This window comes from Papaver somniferum, unplaced genomic scaffold (genome assembly GCF_003573695.1).
Source record: "Papaver somniferum cultivar HN1 unplaced genomic scaffold, ASM357369v1 unplaced-scaffold_24, whole genome shotgun sequence".
NCBI classification, from domain to species: Eukaryota; Viridiplantae; Streptophyta; class Magnoliopsida; order Ranunculales; family Papaveraceae; genus Papaver; species Papaver somniferum.
Genome location: NW_020634374.1, coordinates 6,315,858 through 6,332,956, shown reverse-complemented (window position 1 = coordinate 6,332,956; position 17,099 = coordinate 6,315,858). Strand labels below are relative to the sequence as shown.

The following is a 17,099-nucleotide window of genomic DNA, read 5'->3' as shown; positions in this document are numbered from 1 at the left end:
TAGTATTTAAGGAGTTCTTTATCCAGCTAATGGCATTTCTTTTTCTTCTAAAGAGAGTTACTCTATGAAAATATGGTGAGTTTCTGTCACCTTCCAACAGCCAGACTTCTCTAGATTTGTCCTTCCAGTATAACTCCTCCAAGTTGTACAGATATTCCAACTTGGCTTTCAGTCTAGAAGTATTACTAGTATCAGTAGGATCTGAAGTTTGAAGGTCTGCTAATTCTTTTATTATGGTAGATATATTAGTCTGTATATTACCAAAAGAAGACATATTCCACTCTCTTAGACCTTTCTTGGTGCTTAAGAGCTTAGCTTTAAGTTTTTAGGCAGGAGAACCGACCACAATAACAGACCGAGCATTAGCTATAATATCCCTACAAGTAGGAACCTCTATCCGCATGGCCATAAAATAAAAAGGTATAGGCATACTAATATCCTCATAGTTAAATCCTATATGCATGGGACAATGGTCAGAAGAATCCCTAGGAAGGTTATTGACACAAAGTTTAGGAAAAAGATCTTCAGCAGTTTGATTAATAAGACATCTATCTAATCTTTCAAGAATCGGGTCAGTACCTTGTTGCATATTAGACCAAGTAAATCTTGGTCCAGAAAAACCAAGATCATGGAGATTAAAGACAGAACAAAAATTTCTCAGATTTTCAAAATCAGGGTCATCTACTTCTAGGCCACCACTTTTGTCTTCAGTTCCTAAGATAGCATTAAAGTCTCCTATGAAGAAAACATGTTCATCTAAAGGGACATGTATATGTTGACATTGTTGTTCCCAAAATGATTGTCTTAGACTACTGTTAGGTTCACCATACACAAACTGGATATGACAGGTCTTAGAATGGATTATATCAGTAGTAGTAACATAGATGCCCCTCAGAGTGGAAGAAATAACGTTGAGGTGAACTTCCTTTTTCCAAGCAAGAGAAAGACTACCACTTTCCCAATACTTGGGACATTAAAGGTACAAGGGAAACCCATATTTCTTAGTTTCCTAGCTTCCATGTCTTTGTTCATTTTGGTTTCAGAGAGAAAGATAATATATGGGTTGACATTCTTACATAGAAGACTAAGTTCCTTATTAGCAGATTTTTTACCAAAGCCCCTAAGGTTCTAAGCAATCATGTTGATATTATTGACATGAAAGTGATTTATGGTATTATGAGCAGTATCAATTAAAGGAGAGGAAAGGTGTTGATTTACCTGAGTGGTAGAGTTAGATCCACCACCAAGAGACGCACTGGTATTATCACCACTTTGAAAATCACTTTGGGAGGAATTGAGACTAGAACTGGCAGCATTGAGAGGGGAATTGTTGCGGACATCATTGTTGCCTGGGGAATTGTCAACAGGTACATTGTAACTTCCAAAGGAGTTGAAGATTGGTTGGGTATTGAGAGAGCATGTGGAAAGGTCAATTGCTGGTAATTCTCCCAAATTTATGATTGGGGTACACAATTGAGCATAGTCGGTCTCAGTAGAGTTCTGTTCTTTTGGGATAACCATTAGATTGGCCAAGCTTGAGTTAGCTCTAGTATGTTTCCGTAGATCAGCTCTAGGATTAATCTTTCTTTTGATATTTTCTATAGCATCTTGTTTAGCAGAAGTGACAGTACCTGTAGTGATGATAGAGCTAGTATTTGGGGTAGAAGCAGTTTTGAATCTCCTTGTAAAGTTTGTAGTACGAATCAGTCCACTAGGAGTCGACTCAGAACCAGAAATAGAGGAAGCAACAGTAACATTTTGAGTTGTAACTTGCTTTAGAACAATTGGTAGACCATTCTCCAACGGGGTTGCATGTTTCGGAACATGACCAACATCAAAGATTTTCAGAGTAGTGGATCTGTTGATAAATGGGCTCATTTGAAAAACATTTGATAAGCTCTTTTGAGTAGTAGTCTCCATTCTTTGATCGAATGCTGCCGCTTTGCCTTTATTACACACTTCAATTGTAGTTGTTTCAATTTGTGTTTCTGGTATGATCTCAGACTGTAGTATGTTTGAATCAATATTGGTAGCAGATGAGGGGTTCACTTGCTTGATTTCAGAGGGCATCATTAATTTTGAAACGGCTGGAAGTTGATAGCTATTGCAACGAGTATCAATTTCTTTGATCTTTTTCTGCTTAAGCTTCCATGCAGGGCAGTTTTGATCTTTATGATCAAGGATGCCACAAGAGGTACAAAAATATCTTGGAACTATGATGTGTCTACATTTAATTAAGAAAGGTTCACTTCTACCACTTGTGAAGAGAGGGATGCATGTTGGTAGAGCTTTTTGTACTGGAATTCTAATACAGACTTTGATATTTTTCCTAAGAGGATGCTTGCCAAATGGATTCTGAGCTTCAATAAATTCCCCCATACTGAAAGTGAGGAGCTGAAGATCTTCAAATTTTGTACATTCATCGGGAATGTTGCATAAAATGAACCATATAATTTCTTCATCAAAAAGGAGTTGGTGATTTGGAGGCCAGCCTTCCTGGGTGGACGAATTTGATGTGATTTGGGTTGCCCCATGTTTCATTGGATTTCTTTTTAAATGATCTAACCTGGAGTGAGTCTGAGTGTGGATGCCAACTACACGAGTCTTGAATCTCTGCCACAAAATTTTGTTCACCCCCACCACCCCCACCACCCCCACCCACAATAGAAAGATGGGTCATTGCTCAAGAGGACCAAAGAAACTGGCAGAGATCGAGTACATGCAGAGTTTGTATATGAAAAGCACTATATCGACATTGAGGGTCTTAACTAAAATATTCTGAGGAGGCAAAAGATTTAGGTTTTCCTTATACATCAGCATTGAAGTTTTCCTTGGCCTGTATAAATAGAGACTTAATATTTAGCATTTCCTCAGATTGAAAGAAACCTATTTGGAAGAGCGGTATTGGCTGGTTGTGAGGCTCCGACCTTGTCACTGCGACATCGACAATGGCAGATCCTGACAACCAGATAAAACTGTTTTGCCGACGTTTAAAGAGAGAAGCCGTATCAAAGAAGATGAAAGTTGGACTTCATATCTTCCACGGCTCCATCATATTTATTATACTCCCACATAACGAGCATAATCTTTTTTCTCTGTTCACCCCCACATAGAAAGCACTTATCCAGATCTGGCTGATTATGTGGTTTATGTGGTTTTGCGCGTGTCACCGCGGTGGGACGTTTGTGTCACCTCTAGTGGGACAAAACTGCCCCTGCAGCAGTGACAAAAGCGAATCCACATAACCAGCCAAGACTGTTTTGCCAAAGTATGAAGAGAAGCTATATTGAAGAGAAAGAGGATTTTATATCTTCTTCTGCGGCAGCATGGTAAGACAACTCCGTTTCGTCACCAATACATCTTAAGATAAAGAATCGATGATGCTACAAGATTTTATAACTTTTATTGGTCTTTCCGATAGAACCTGTTGGTACGGATGAAATGATCAATACAAGGGATTTTATTGGAATTTTTATATTGATTGATACAGGATATGTTTATAGTTATTTTTACCAGCTTCATTTCCTTACAAACATAAGGATGTAGGAGTATTATACATAGATTTATCCAGCAGATTTGATATTCTGCTTTCTTGATTCTCCATCCCTTTTCACCGATTTCAAAGTAGAGGAAAATCAGATTATCGGAAACAAGAGAATCTCCATAGAACACAAATACATTTTGGAGTAGTGATATTCCTGATTAACCTGTTTTTAGACAAACCAAGTAAAAACTATTGCTAAGGATACAGCAGTATTGTACATAGATCTATTCAGCAGATTTCACATCCTGCTTTCCTTCTCTTTTTCACTCTCTTTATTCTTCTTTCTTGATTCTCCATCCTTTGCACGTATGTTTGATGGAGACACATGTGTCTTCTGTGTTGAGAGGAAAATCAGATTATCGGGTATCTCCCTAAAACACAAATGCATTTTGGAGTAATGATAACGGAAATGCTATTTGGCTCCCTGATCTTCACCTCGAATGATAACCTCTGCGTAATAAAATAAGATATTTATTATGTGACAAAATAATTGAGATTTTCTAAGCGGAAAAGTGCATGGCAAATCCAAATTGATTGAGCTGTAGAGATGCACGTGTGTTTCATGGAGACGCCCTTGTGTTCGATAATAATCCTTCCGTGGAGAGGAAAAATTACATCATCAAATGCACAAGAATCTCCATGAAACAGAAACACACATCTGTTGATTAACCTGCATTTGGATTTATTTTTTTAAAAATACCCTTAAATCTCTGTGGGGATTCTAGAAGCCGATGATAGTCATCTTGTAGAATCTCCCCAGTGAAAGAAAAAATGTTGGATGGGAAGATGATAAGGAGGTGAAGAAAAACCACCATCATACACAAAACTAAAAACACTGCAAAATGTTTATATAGGCTTCATCTGTAAGATAAAACGTAATTTTTTTGTTCCTTTTTAGATAAGTATAAATATTTATCTAATTATATTCTTGGAGATCTGTTTTTATCTTTTCGACGGAAAGAATATCATCCACTTGTATTCTTTGCTTTTTTTCTCTTCTAGTCCATATATAACCAATTTATGCCTCGATTGGCATCAAAATACCTTTAGAACCCGGCCAGTATAAATGTCTGTCTGCGTAACAATAAGAAATTGTTGTGAAGTTTGCCACTGACAAATGAGAATGCATGACATTCTTATGTTCTTAAAAATATCTGTGACTATCCCTGTCAATCTCTAGCGACCAGAAAGACTGAACCTGCAGCTTAATCTAGCAAGTAGTTGATGAACATAATCTGTGAATAACTAGCTCTGTCAAAGATTAAAGATTGAATTTTATTTTTCAAATTAAACTCATTCTAAATTCTGAAATGCACATTTATGAGCATAAGCAAGTAAGAGCATACCAAGATTCACAACTTATTTCAACCTTCAAATGAACTTGATGCACATAATTTTTCAATAAAGCACCACCTTGCTTCATCCTCATTAGGTTCACAGGTTCAGTAGCTCAATCATCAATTCATTACATAGTCTGTAAACAACAAGCTATGTTAGGCCTCTTCCTATGCACATGCCAAAACATGATATTTGGCATATATGCACCCACTATAGGTATGCCAAACTGCCAAACTCGTATGCCTATATGGCAGGACTGGCATATAGGCATACGAGACAGAGTTTCCATCGAGCGATAGAGATTTTGTCGCTTTGCTGAGCGACAGAGACTCTATCGCCGGCGACATTCTCTTTATCTCTGAGTAATTTTATATATATAAAAATTCTCATTATCTCCTACTTTTTCATTATTCTAATACACTTTTATATTCAAAGGGTCCCACTAAATATATTATATCACTAAAACTTTTATAAATACCCCACCACACAAATACAAACATATTTTTTATTCATTAGGGTCCCACCACTGCCACCCAACACAATTAAATATACGTTTTTAATCAAGTTTGGCATGTCTATCATAGTGGGGAAACTCATTTGCCATGCCACATGGCATGCCAAACAACATTTTTTTGCCATACCCATAGGAATAGGCCTTAAAGATTGAACTTTTGTTTTTCAAATGTCAAAACTCATTTTGAGATCTTAGATGTCAGCTTCTACTTCTGACAAACTAACTATTGCGCCATTACACTGAAGTACAGATCAAAACCTATCAGTACTAATAACAATCAAAATACTGTAGATACAAACGCACACCGTCATATCTTCAGACGTAATCTGCTGAACTCTGTGTCCAAAGTAGAAGTCAGTTTCGCTGTCGTTTGTTCACTGTCGGGTATTAACAATGATCTTTGCTTCTTCTGAAGAGGCTGAGCTGCTAACCAGTTTAAAGCTTCAATTGCAAGAATCTCTTTATACTTCTCTGCTTCTCCTTGGCAGCTCACTGACATTTTTGAGTCTTGCTTTGCAACTGGCAGTGGAAGACCTAATCTCCTCATAACGTCGGCCCCTGTAGAACTAGAGTCGATTGATTCTAATTTTTTATGGAACATCTTCACAAATGATACTTGTTTATTGATGTCTAGTTTTTTACTTGAAGGTGGGGCTATGGATGCTAATCCCAGTTTTCTTCTTAAGAAGATTAAATGTGCTGTTAGTTGTTGGTTCTTGGATGGAACATGTTGCTCCATGATTCTCTCTCTTAATTTTTTTCTTCTTCTATTTCGCCTTTTCTTAGTAGTAGATGAAGTCCTTTCACTCCTGCTTGATACATCGATTTGCACACTGTGAAACACCAGACAAAATGCAGGAAAATAATCAATCACTGACAGAGCCCAAAATACAGAAGAGACTAAGTCCTACAGAGGTCAAGCAACGTAAACTAAACCAGTAATCAAATATACGAATTTAGACAGATTTCAACTGTAAATAACTGTTGACAGGGACAGCTCATCAAACTAAGCACTCGAGAATTTACCTAGACGTTTGTTCCTTGCAAATTATCTCAACCCCATTGTTTCTGCCTGAATTTGTCCTTCAGACCCATAAATATGAAGGAAAATTAGAAAGCGAAAAAATAAAAGTAAATGCAGATCAATTATGTGTTCAGTGAGGTGACAACCTAACTGGAGATATACTAAGGGATTACATAGAGACACTTGGTGTTGGCAAGTGGCAGCTTAGCATATGAAATATGAATACCGAAAATTGCATTAACAGAAACAATAAAAGATTACAGCCAATATCTAAATTTTGCAACAATTTTTTATAGCCAGTCCTCAATGTCAGAGCAAAGAGCCAAACAAGGGGAAAACCAAAAAAAACTTTGTGACTAGTTCGATCCGATCAAACGCTTCGTATCTGAGCCTCTAGGTCCTGCAGATTATACTCATAAGCATTTAAATCTAGTGACTTGAATATCTCGGTCGATTCCTAGTACAAAGGATGTCTTCCAAGCCTTTGATTGCCTTTGCATGCATATAGAATTTAGGTTCTAGGCTTCTAGCTTTTTCTCAGATTAAAACTCAAAATAAATTTTGTCAGTATAAATCCCAATCCATCACCCTTCTCAGGGTCACTTTACTTCTCACTTTCATTTGTTTGGCAGTTTTTTAGTCTCCAAAATCTTCTCCATTTTAACTTCTCATGTCTTTCCTTTTGTCAGCCACCTTAAACATTGTCGCATTTAATCAGTTCAGAAAGAGGGATTATTTTCAATGCCTATTCATTCACAAGCAGCAGGGTTAGAACCTTACCAGCTTGTACCATGAAATAACTTGTGGCTGTACGTTCAATTAGCTCTTATATTGAATTAGAACATATACTCCTCTCTGCACATTTATGACTAATTTCTCTGAGAATCTGGAACTTGTATGCTGAGCATTTAACTTTCATTTAAGCACGCATGATGCATCTGTATATGGGTATTACTGCACGTACTATTAAATGCATGAACACAGCTCTGTGAATAAACAGTAGTGCTAGGATGACCGGGAGAAATCCCGTGGATTCTCCCGGGGCTCTATAGAAGGTGGGCTCCACCACACCACTGAAATTTGCAGGGCCCCGCTCCTATTAGAGCCCCGGGAGAATCCACGGGATTTCTCCCGGTCAACATATCATTGCTGGTGAATAAAAATGTTAAGTACTGAGGTGATGTATAATCCCTTTGAATGGAAATGTTATGTGCTGATTTTGGAATGGTAACTCCAAACTTAATTGGGGAGCAATGCGGGGGTGAGATCTTTCGGGTCCAACGGATAGAGACGAGCACCTCCTTTAAACTTATGAGTAGTACCATAGTAAGAAAAGCTAATAAAAGTTTTTTCAAACTAGATTTCTCCTAGTTTTCATACATGATGATGTACTAATGTGGATGTGGTTGCAGTAGTGCAACTGATGGTTGTCTTGTGAGCTGGCTCATGGTTGTCTAGTGAGTGCACCTTTGAATAGGTTGCTTTTGTGCTTGAGAAGCTAGTTAATGTAAGGTTTTGTATTTATGAGTTGCTTTAGGCTGGATGTAGGTTTTTGCTGCTGGTGAAGGTACGCAAAACGGACCTTTTCCGTATCATTCATACTGTTGCTGAAACTTGCAACCAAGATTCGCCAAGTGAGGAAATATTTCCGGTCAGCTAACTAGGAAACATAGTATGTAACTTAAATTGAGCTGTACTAGAAACGTAGTTTACGGATTGAGTTCTCAATGTCAGAGCAAAAAGCCAAACAAGAAGCTAAAACAAATGCAACTAGAAACATAATGTTGATCCAAACAAAATCGATTGCTATTGAAGCGTGAATAAAGAACCCGATGACAATCAAAAAATTCAATTGAAAGAAAATAAGGCATACCCTTTATCATCGAGAGTAAATACTTGCTCGAAAGCCTTGTTAAGATTTTCAACATCATCAATGTCCCTACAAAAACAGAGAAACAGAGTTCAATCAACTTCACATTTCAAACAATACACAGAATTACATAACAAGAGACATAAACAACTCATGTTAACGGCAACCCAATGGGGTAAATCCAGTCATCTAGGTATGCGCAGGTTGGGGCAAATGCCCCGATTACCCCAAAGCTTAATTTTTTTAGATTTTTACAGGAAAAAAAAAGAACTTCTATATTTGCTCAATACATATTGTGATCACGATCATGATTATAGAAACATACACAGATTTCTTTCGAATTGGGGTTTTAGACCATTAGGGTTTAATCATGTTCTTCAAGATGAATGAATATCTTGATAAGCGAATGACTCGATTAATCCTAAAACTGATAGCAACGGAAAAAACCCAATTCGGAAATTGAAAAAACATGGAATTTTTGTAATACCTAGCTCGCCTTTTGCTTGATGTCCGCCCCATTCTTTTCTTCCAAACTTAAGTTTCTATCAGAGGTGAATGTGAATGAATTTTATAGGTACGACGATTTTCAGCGTCAGAATCAAGCCATAGGATTATATAGCTGGAAACAGTCCGGGCCTAACAGGCCCTACCGCTAGCGGGTCTAATATCCGTGCCGTGCATTTTTACTCATTTTCTTTTATCCTCCGATGGTTTTTATATGCCATTTAGATTACTTCTGGTATACTTTCTAAGAAGAACTAGATTTTATGCTCGTGCTACGCATCGGGAGGATCGAAAACAGGTTTGTCTCACCCCGTCTCGATGCATGTTTTTTATTTGGTGTAGCTCGGCTTCGCCTCGCTCCATGCCGATACATGTTTAGGATTTTTTCATTGGGATGGCTCAGCTTCGCCTCGCCCCGTTGCTAAAGATTTTTGATCTGGTGTGGCTCGGCTTTGCCTCACCCCGTCCCAATGGATTTTTGATTTGGTGTAGTTCGACTTCGTCTCGCCCCGTCCCGATACATGTTTAGGATTTTTTATTTGACGTTGCTCGGCTTTGCCTCTCCTTGTCCCGATATATGTTTAAATTTTTTTTATTTGGTGTGGCTCGGCTTCGCCTCGCCGAGTCGCTTACGATTTTTCATTTCATATGGTTCAGCTTCCCTTCGCACTGTCCCGATACGAAACCATAGATGAAACTCTATATTATTTACTTAACTCGATACGAAACCATAGATGAAACTCTATATTATTTACTTAACTCAAGGAGTGACCATCTTCATTATATTGTACAACCAATAAATCATTCCATATATTGATAGGTCCATGTAAGCACCAATGACAATTATAAGGGACGATCCAGACAAATGAATAGAATTAACTAAGCAATTGAGATGTATCTAGACAAATCCTTTTATGTTACTTCTACTTTGTAATATGAAAGTACCTAATGCTACTTGGTAACTTTGAAAGTAAAGAATCAAAACTTCAAATTAGGCACCATTTCCCAAAGTATCTGTTGGTTCCGTGAGTCCACTCGGTCAAGCATACCGAGTCAGATACTCAACTCAGTATCAGCTGAGTTCATCAGATTCGAGTTAGTGCCAAAGTCAGCTAACTGACTTAACTGAATGGGCTGAGTTGATGTTGGCCAAGGCCATTGCACGGCCTAACCAATGTGTTGAGCCATGTTTGCGCATCACAACTTCAGCTCCAGCCATTATGGCTCGACGTCACTTCCACCTACTACATCTCATAACTTAGCTTCTGCAATCTTTAGCTCCATACACAACTGATGTTCAAGTGCAACACAACCTCCCAGCTGCAATCTGAATTCCACCCAACCTGAATCTTCTCAATCTAGTCTCAGTTTCTGTCTCCATTCAACCAGTCCCTCAACCATTGCAACTTCCATTTCTTATTCCACCTGCAACCATCCACCAGCATAATATTCTTCATTCACACCCACTGTCTGTAACTTCTTGAACATGAAAATCAATTCAACCTGCATTTTCAGCTCAAATTCTCAGCTCATCCATTCTGCAATTCCCCAGCCAACAACCTTAAACCAACCTCACTTGCACACATCACCAACACCACTTCCAGCTGCAACTCATACTTCTTTTAGCAACATCATCTTCATCTCAGTACCATCTTGAACCATAACCATCAATGAGCATCCAGTCTCTGCCTAGCCATAGCAGTGAGGTTCATTCATCTAGTCTCTGTAACCTTCACCATAGTAGTAAGTACTTCTTCTTACCCGCCATCACCAGTTCAATAGCTCATATTCTCTGCCTGCCATTTAAACTCAATCACAACCCCCACCAAAACTACCTAGCCATTTTCAGCTTCTTAACTCAAGCAACATCAACTCCAGTTACTGCAACAACACATACCACCTGCAATAACAATTTGGTGTTTACATTCAACACCATTTTTTAATTCTTGGCACCAGAAGCAACATCATCTGCTAATTCATCACCCCAGCAAATGCCAGCTGAGATTTAACTCCACTGATCAACACCAGACCTGAATCTTCAATTCTTCCCTGTTCACCACAAATGCTACAGCTACAACACCAACACAACACCAAAAGCATCACCTGCAACAACTAAACTGCACCATAAACATACCGAACTCCAGTCCCACAACCTGCTTCTCAAATCATGTCCTAAACATACATCTAGGTTCATTCTGTTAAATGGTTATGGTTCAAGATGGTACTACCAACACAAACCCTTCAACAACTTCAGCGTTTCTACCTGTTTTTCATTCATTCACCAAAATCAGTTACTGAAACCAAAAATGGAAATTACTTAGTATGTAACAAAACTACTTCGATAATCCGCATACTATCCCTCACCTTAAATTAGAAAATTACTCAATATGTAATGACCAAGACATGTTACATCACTACGCTACGAAAGCTTACAGGGTACTGTTAAATGGAGAGTTTACCACAGGTTCAACTTTGGCAGCATCCTAGACCCTTGAACAGAAGTAACACCACATGGAGAGTTTATTTGTATTCAACATCTTCCATGGTGTCTCTAAATCAGACAGATGGTATTAATAAATATCATGAATTTTCAGACGTACGTTGAATACTTAAATTAGACGAAGTATTTAGGAGATCCAGTTTATTCTTTTTACTTACTCAATTTCTGCAGATATTTTTGTACTTGTCGAAATCCAATGCTGATTACTGCATGAAGCTTATCAACTGCAGGGAAGTTATTTGCAACTGCAAGATTATTTAGAGAAGGCTTTCGCAACTAATTCATTGGTTTTGTGGAGCAACGCATCACATCGAAATCCATTCTCCCATCTGTTAAGTGGTAAAACATTATACTGGTGAATTTGGTACACAACTAAATTTTACAAACCTTAAAAGTAAAAAGAATGTAAACACAAAAATATGCTGGGTAGAAACATCAAATAAGATGAGTAATTTTTGTCTGATAGATTGTTCAATGCCATAGATTGAGAAAAACCCTAAATCCCTTAATGAAAAATCCAGAATTATGAAAGTAATAGATAAATACTATCAGAAATTGGATAAAAGGAGGAAACTTACCTTCATCTTTCCTTTCTTAGCTTGTAATTTCTTTGCCTTCTTTTCTCCTATTTACAGAAAACAAATCAAAATTCTGAAATTTTAAATAAACTTATTAGAAACAGAGAGGAAACATTAATAATCAACGGGGGTTTTCTTACTTCTGAGATCGAATTCGTATTGGTTTGTCCTTCGTGATAAATTTAATTGTTCTTCTTCGACATCTTCAGAATTTCTTTTCTGCTCTGTATTTCAGCAGCACAAATTTTTTGTGTTCGAAAAGACTAAACCCTAGATTTCGTTCAAAAGGAATGAATTTGATTTAAGGTTTAGGGTAACTGATTTGATTTTAGGTTTAGTTTGCAGCAAATATCAATGGTTTTAGGTTTAGGGTTTATTTGAGTTTGCAATGAAAAGAGAAGAAGAAGTTTTGGGACGAAGAGAAAGAGATTTTTTTTTCTGGGACGATATAATGCTATCTTAGTTAGGTTTAGATTTTGACAGAGGTATTCTCTGCCTACTAACGGTGTTAGTGACGTCCAGTTAAGTAATTGGTGTAAACCAAATGTAACAAATTAATAAGCTTTAGACTTCCAACAGAAGTATTGTGTACCCATCTTTTCTTTGACGGTGTTACAAACGGCCAGTTAAATATCGGGTGTAAAGGAAGTGTAATCCAAGATTTAATGTCATAACCAATAGAGTTTCACCAAGTGTCCTCTCCAGATTTACTAATGCCCAAAGCTTTTATCTAATTTAATTTAAGGGAGGTGTCACACTCACCGTGCGACGTGGGAGCTCATATGACTTAGCATTTTAAAGGAGTGGAGATTCCATAGCCTTCGTGGCGATTCATTCGATTGCATCAATCGTTTCAGATATTTCATCTAGGCAATCTACTTCGGCATGACATGTTTCTACATCTATGTGAAGAACAAGGGCTATCGAAATTGATTGTGGAAACAATATTTTGCGCAAATTACTCCCGATTGGGACACTTAAATCTTATTGAAGAAAAAGACAATTCAAAATGGCAGATTACTAAATCACAAGCCATTCCTCCGGCATTATCGGATTTATCTTTGAAACCCATGTATTTGATATTTTATTATTTTATTTTTCCATGTTTTTCATGGTTGATTTATTTGAAGATGATGTATGAATTCTTACTATTTTAATGAAATCAAGAAGTAATCTTGTTCCTTAAAAAAAAAAAGAATCTTAACATAATAAATACGAATTTGTTAGAGCATTGCTCGGTCGAACTCGCATGTGTTGTTATCTCAAGCATGTTTGTCAATGTTAGTGATAAAAGTATAAGTCTTGATTTCTAGTCTATTATAGCTAAGTCTCGGAATGGGATAGTAAGTGTAGTTGAGCTCAAGGACTTCATGGCGATTCATCATACAAGTAGAAGAACTACTCAAGGAACCGGTGGAACTTCTTGACAAAAAGGTATGTGGAGACTTGAACTTATCTATCACTCAAAAGTCTATCTATTCTATCTCCTACTTCTTGAGACAAAAGTCGTATGCTATATATATGGACTATGATTATACACATTTGGTATTTCGAGCCGAGTATACCTCGCCTATCTATATCTCGAAATATATATTGGTAAGTGTTTCGCTTTAACCAAGTTTATCTTTACCTAGTGACGAAAGTCGTGATATGTTTCAATCACTTTGAAAATTGCTTTGACGACAAATGGTGTAACAACTGTATAACGTCCTCTAAGAATGTTTCAATGATTGGAATGAGAGTTTAGATTACATCACCAATGACGGACATAAGTATTATTGTGGAAACACAATTGTGCATAAGTCCTATCCCTTGAACCAAAGTTTTCGAACTTTGTTGATCAAGAGAAACCGGAAGAACGACTTGTTTCCAAGTCCACGAACTCAGTCCGCGAATTGACGAACTTCTCATCCCGAGAAATTCTGCTAGAGTTGACAAACTAGTTGCGTGAGTACCAGTTCGCGAACCAGCGGAAAGTCTTTGCCGAGATTTTCTGCTGGAGTTTGTAAACACTGTCTGGTTGGTTAAGTCCGCGAACCTAGTCTGCAAACTTAAGAAGGTTATATATCTAAAGGTGATTTCTGAATTTAAACTTAAAAAGACTAAGGAATGCAATTTGCAAAACGTGGCTATAAAAGTTCATGAACCGATTCATGTGAATCAAATTATCTTTGCTTCAATTGTGTCTTGTGTATTACATAAGATTTCCTTGCAATTGAACAACTCTCTAACTAGTTCATTTGAGTCATTTGAACTATTTATGGTGAAGAAGAACATGGTTGATATGAAATACTCATATGGCTAACCATTTGGCAAACCATTGTTGAACCAACAATGTACACGTTTGGGTACAGTTAACAAACCTAGAAGCGTGCATTACATTTGTGTATAATAAGCTAAGTTTTTGATCTAACGGTTGAGAAATATGAGCTTGAATCTAAATCAGGTTTTCATCTAACAGTGGATATTGATTGGCTTGAGATTGATATCTCCGATAGGCAAGATATAAAAATTAATCACAAACATCTTTGTCTCATTGTTTGTGATTCCGCAACATCTTGTTTCGCTACCATACGATTAAGATTTTTGTGAGACGATTGATTAATCTAGGCCGTTCTTCGAGAATATAAGACCGGATTATCAATTGGTTCCTGTTCGCCTTGATTATATACCAAAAGACGGAACAAAAACTTTAAGGTTTTTCTGTGGGATACAGATTGATCTTTTGATAGACTTGTCTGTGTGAGACAGATTTTTTTATTGTCAAAGCCTGCGATTTTGGATCGTAGCAACTCTTAGTTGTGGGTGAGATCAACTAAGGGAATCAAGTGCGCGGTATCCTGTTGGGATCAGAGGCGTAGGGAGTACAACTGTACCTTGGATCAGTGGGAGACTGATTGGGGTTCAACTACAGTCCAGTATGAAGTTAGCTTGGAGTAGGCTAGTGTCTGTAGCGGCTTAATATAGTGTGTATTCAATCTGGACTAGGTCCCGGGGTTTTTATGCATTTGCGGTTTCCTCGTTAACAAAATTTCTGGTGTCTGTGTTATTTCTGTTTCTGCATTATATTGTTTATATAATTGAAATAATACAGGTTGTGCGTTCGAATCAATCAATTGGAAATCCGACCTTTGGTTGTTGATTGATATTGATTGATCCTTGGATATTGGTCTTCGGTACCATCAAAGTTATTCCTTGTGTTTGATTAATAGACTCACTGATTTATATTAACTTGAGTAAATCAAAACAAGAAAGAGATATTAACTCCTTAAGATACTTTTACCTAGATTGTCTGACTGTCTAGTTAATTGTCTAGAAAGTGTTTCGGAGTTAGTCCATACATATTGCTAAGAAGTATTGGGAGGTGTTGTTAGACCTTCCCTTTTTCAATTGGTATCAGAGCAGGCAAACACGTTTAAGACCTTACAAGTCTGTGTTTGTAGCGATCTGACTCTATGGACAGAGGTGCTATCTCTATTAACGTACTACCAGCCTTCGATGGCTCTAATTACTTATGGTGGAAAATTGCTATGCGAGCTTTTCTTCAAGCACATGATTTTCAATCATGGGTATATGTTGTTAATGGCTATGATGCTCCCGTTGTGGCAGTTGGAGATGTAAACGTTCCAAATAATATTGGTGAATATAGTCCTGCCGAGATACTTGCTGCAAAGAAAAATTCCGACGGTTTGAATGCCATCATAAATGCCATTACCCCAAATCTTCAGCACCATGTGTCGAATTGCACTAGGTCTAAAGATGCTTTGGATATCTTAGAAACCGTATTTGAAGGTAACTCCAGTGAAAAGGAAGCTAGGCTTCAAAACCTTAATTCTGATTGGGAGAACCTTCGTATGGCAGATGAAGATACATTTGATGATTTTAATCATAGAATGTCTGAAATTGTTAATGCATCTTTTGCATTGGGTAAGACTATTCCTGAAAAGGACATTGTGATGAAAATTCTCAGATCGCTGCCATCTAGATACGAGTCTAAGAAGCATGCCATCATTGAGGGAAATAACCTTGATAATCTTTCCAGAAATACATTGGTTGGAAAGATAAAGATATTTGATCATGAGCATACAACCAAAGTCGGAAAGGATGTTGCTTTCAAAGCATATAAGAACACTAAATTACTTGATAAGAGTAAAAGTGTTTATGTCTCTGAGGATGATCAGTCTGAGGGTGATTTTTCGGATGAATATCTTGACAAATCAGTCTCCTTGATCACAAGACAGTTTAGGGACCTTCTATTGAAGAGAAGTAAACGATTTTCAAGAGACAAACCTAAGTCGTCAGATAAACCTCACAATCGCATTCCTCGTAAAAATATGGATGCTGACGAGGCTGATGACGAGGATATGCCACAGTGCTCTAAATGTAAAGGTTTTGGTAATTTTGCAAACGAGTTCCCAAATCGTAGAAAATACACTGGGAACAAAGGTCTTGCTGTAACACTTGATGAGATGTCTGAAATCTATGATTCTGATGAAAATAGGAAATCAAGTGTCGGTCATCTATGTGAGAACCTTGATTTTGATAATTGTAGCAATACATATATCAATCTTGATGGTTTCAGTAAAGAAGAGAACCCAATCAAGCTGGAAGAATCAATTGACCCATCTTTTGGAAACTCCGTCTGTAATGTTTCAGGATCTATTATTGATTAATGCTGATTTTATGGGGTTGTAGTAAATAGGATTCGTTTCAGACTTGTGAAGGAAATGGAATTTTTAGATTTAATAAAAATATATATACAAAAATATTAACAAATTGGTAGAGAGGTACTGGGACTAATGATTCGGCCAATTTTCATAACATAGGGCTCAATGATTTATTCTCAACAATAATCGCTCAAAACATAAATTATATGGACTCTTATTTTGCCAAAGTAGATTCTCAAAACATTGATTGTAAATTTTAAGCACGGAACATCAAATCACCTAAGCTAAGCATGACCCATCTAATCAAATAACAACCAATTTAATTAAATCATATTTCAATTAATTTCTAATGCAAAAGTCTTAAAAAGAATTAACAAAATTACCCATGTATGAAGCTCGGCCTCCTCCGTCGTCCCAGTGATGGGTTCTAACTCCGCATATTGGAAACACGCTCAAAGGAATTTTTCATTGCTCAAAAGAGGTGTACAAATGATGAAATGGAGATAATAATGAAAATCGGGTGTTTGCAACGTTTATAATTGTTGCAAACACCATTACAA

The 17,099-nt window shown here is 37.2% G+C and overlaps 1 protein-coding gene and 2 long non-coding RNA genes across 8 annotated transcripts; all 3 read right to left on the bottom strand.

Annotated features, from left to right (window-relative positions):
- Nucleotides 1–3,442: 3,442 nt before the first annotated feature.
- LOC113341075 lies at nt 3,443–4,464 on the bottom strand. The gene is made up of 2 exons (XR_003355764.1): nt 4,245–4,464; nt 3,443–3,994 (listed from the first exon to the last, which is right to left on the bottom strand). It is a non-coding gene; the product is annotated as an uncharacterized LOC113341075 (long non-coding RNA).
- Nucleotides 4,465–5,371: 907 nt separating this feature from the next.
- Nucleotides 5,372–8,869, bottom strand: LOC113340907. Of its 4 annotated transcripts, XM_026585961.1 has the most exons (5): nt 8,778–8,869; nt 8,294–8,359; nt 7,201–7,275; nt 6,423–6,468; nt 5,372–6,229 (listed from the first exon to the last, which is right to left on the bottom strand). In XM_026585961.1, exons 3-5 carry the CDS (start codon nt 7,211–7,213, stop codon nt 5,704–5,706), a joined length of 585 nt encoding a protein of 194 aa, XP_026441746.1. In that variant the 5' UTR covers nt 7,214–7,275; nt 8,294–8,359; nt 8,778–8,869; the 3' UTR covers nt 5,372–5,703. The 4 variants fall into 4 exon arrangements, with proteins under 4 accessions (XP_026441746.1, XP_026441743.1, XP_026441744.1 ...); XM_026585958.1 differs by lacking the exon at nt 7,201–7,275 and having other exon boundaries at nt 6,423–6,479; XM_026585959.1 differs by lacking the exon at nt 7,201–7,275.
- A 713-nt stretch (nt 8,870–9,582) lies between these two features.
- On the bottom strand, nt 9,583–12,301 carry LOC113341082. Of its 3 annotated transcripts, none has more exons than XR_003355771.1 (5): nt 12,013–12,301; nt 11,873–11,919; nt 11,453–11,623; nt 11,159–11,345; nt 9,583–11,057 (listed from the first exon to the last, which is right to left on the bottom strand). It is a non-coding gene; the product is annotated as an uncharacterized LOC113341082 (long non-coding RNA). The 3 variants fall into 3 exon arrangements; XR_003355772.1 differs by having other exon boundaries at nt 11,254–11,345; XR_003355770.1 differs by lacking the exon at nt 11,159–11,345.
- Nucleotides 12,302–17,099: the final 4,798 nt, after the last annotated feature.

Coding starts and splice junctions, on each gene's coding strand:
- LOC113340907 (XM_026585958.1), bottom strand. CDS start 8,809: ATGGGGCGGACATCAAGCAAAAGGCGAGCTAG. Junction 8,360..8,777: donor TCAAGCAAAAGGCGAGCTAG/GTATTACAAAAA, acceptor CTGTTTTTGTAG/GGACATTGATGATGTTGAAA. Junction 6,480..8,293: donor TTTACTCTCGATGATAAAGG/GTATGCCTTATT, acceptor ATGGGTCTGAAG/GACAAATTCAGGCAGAAACA.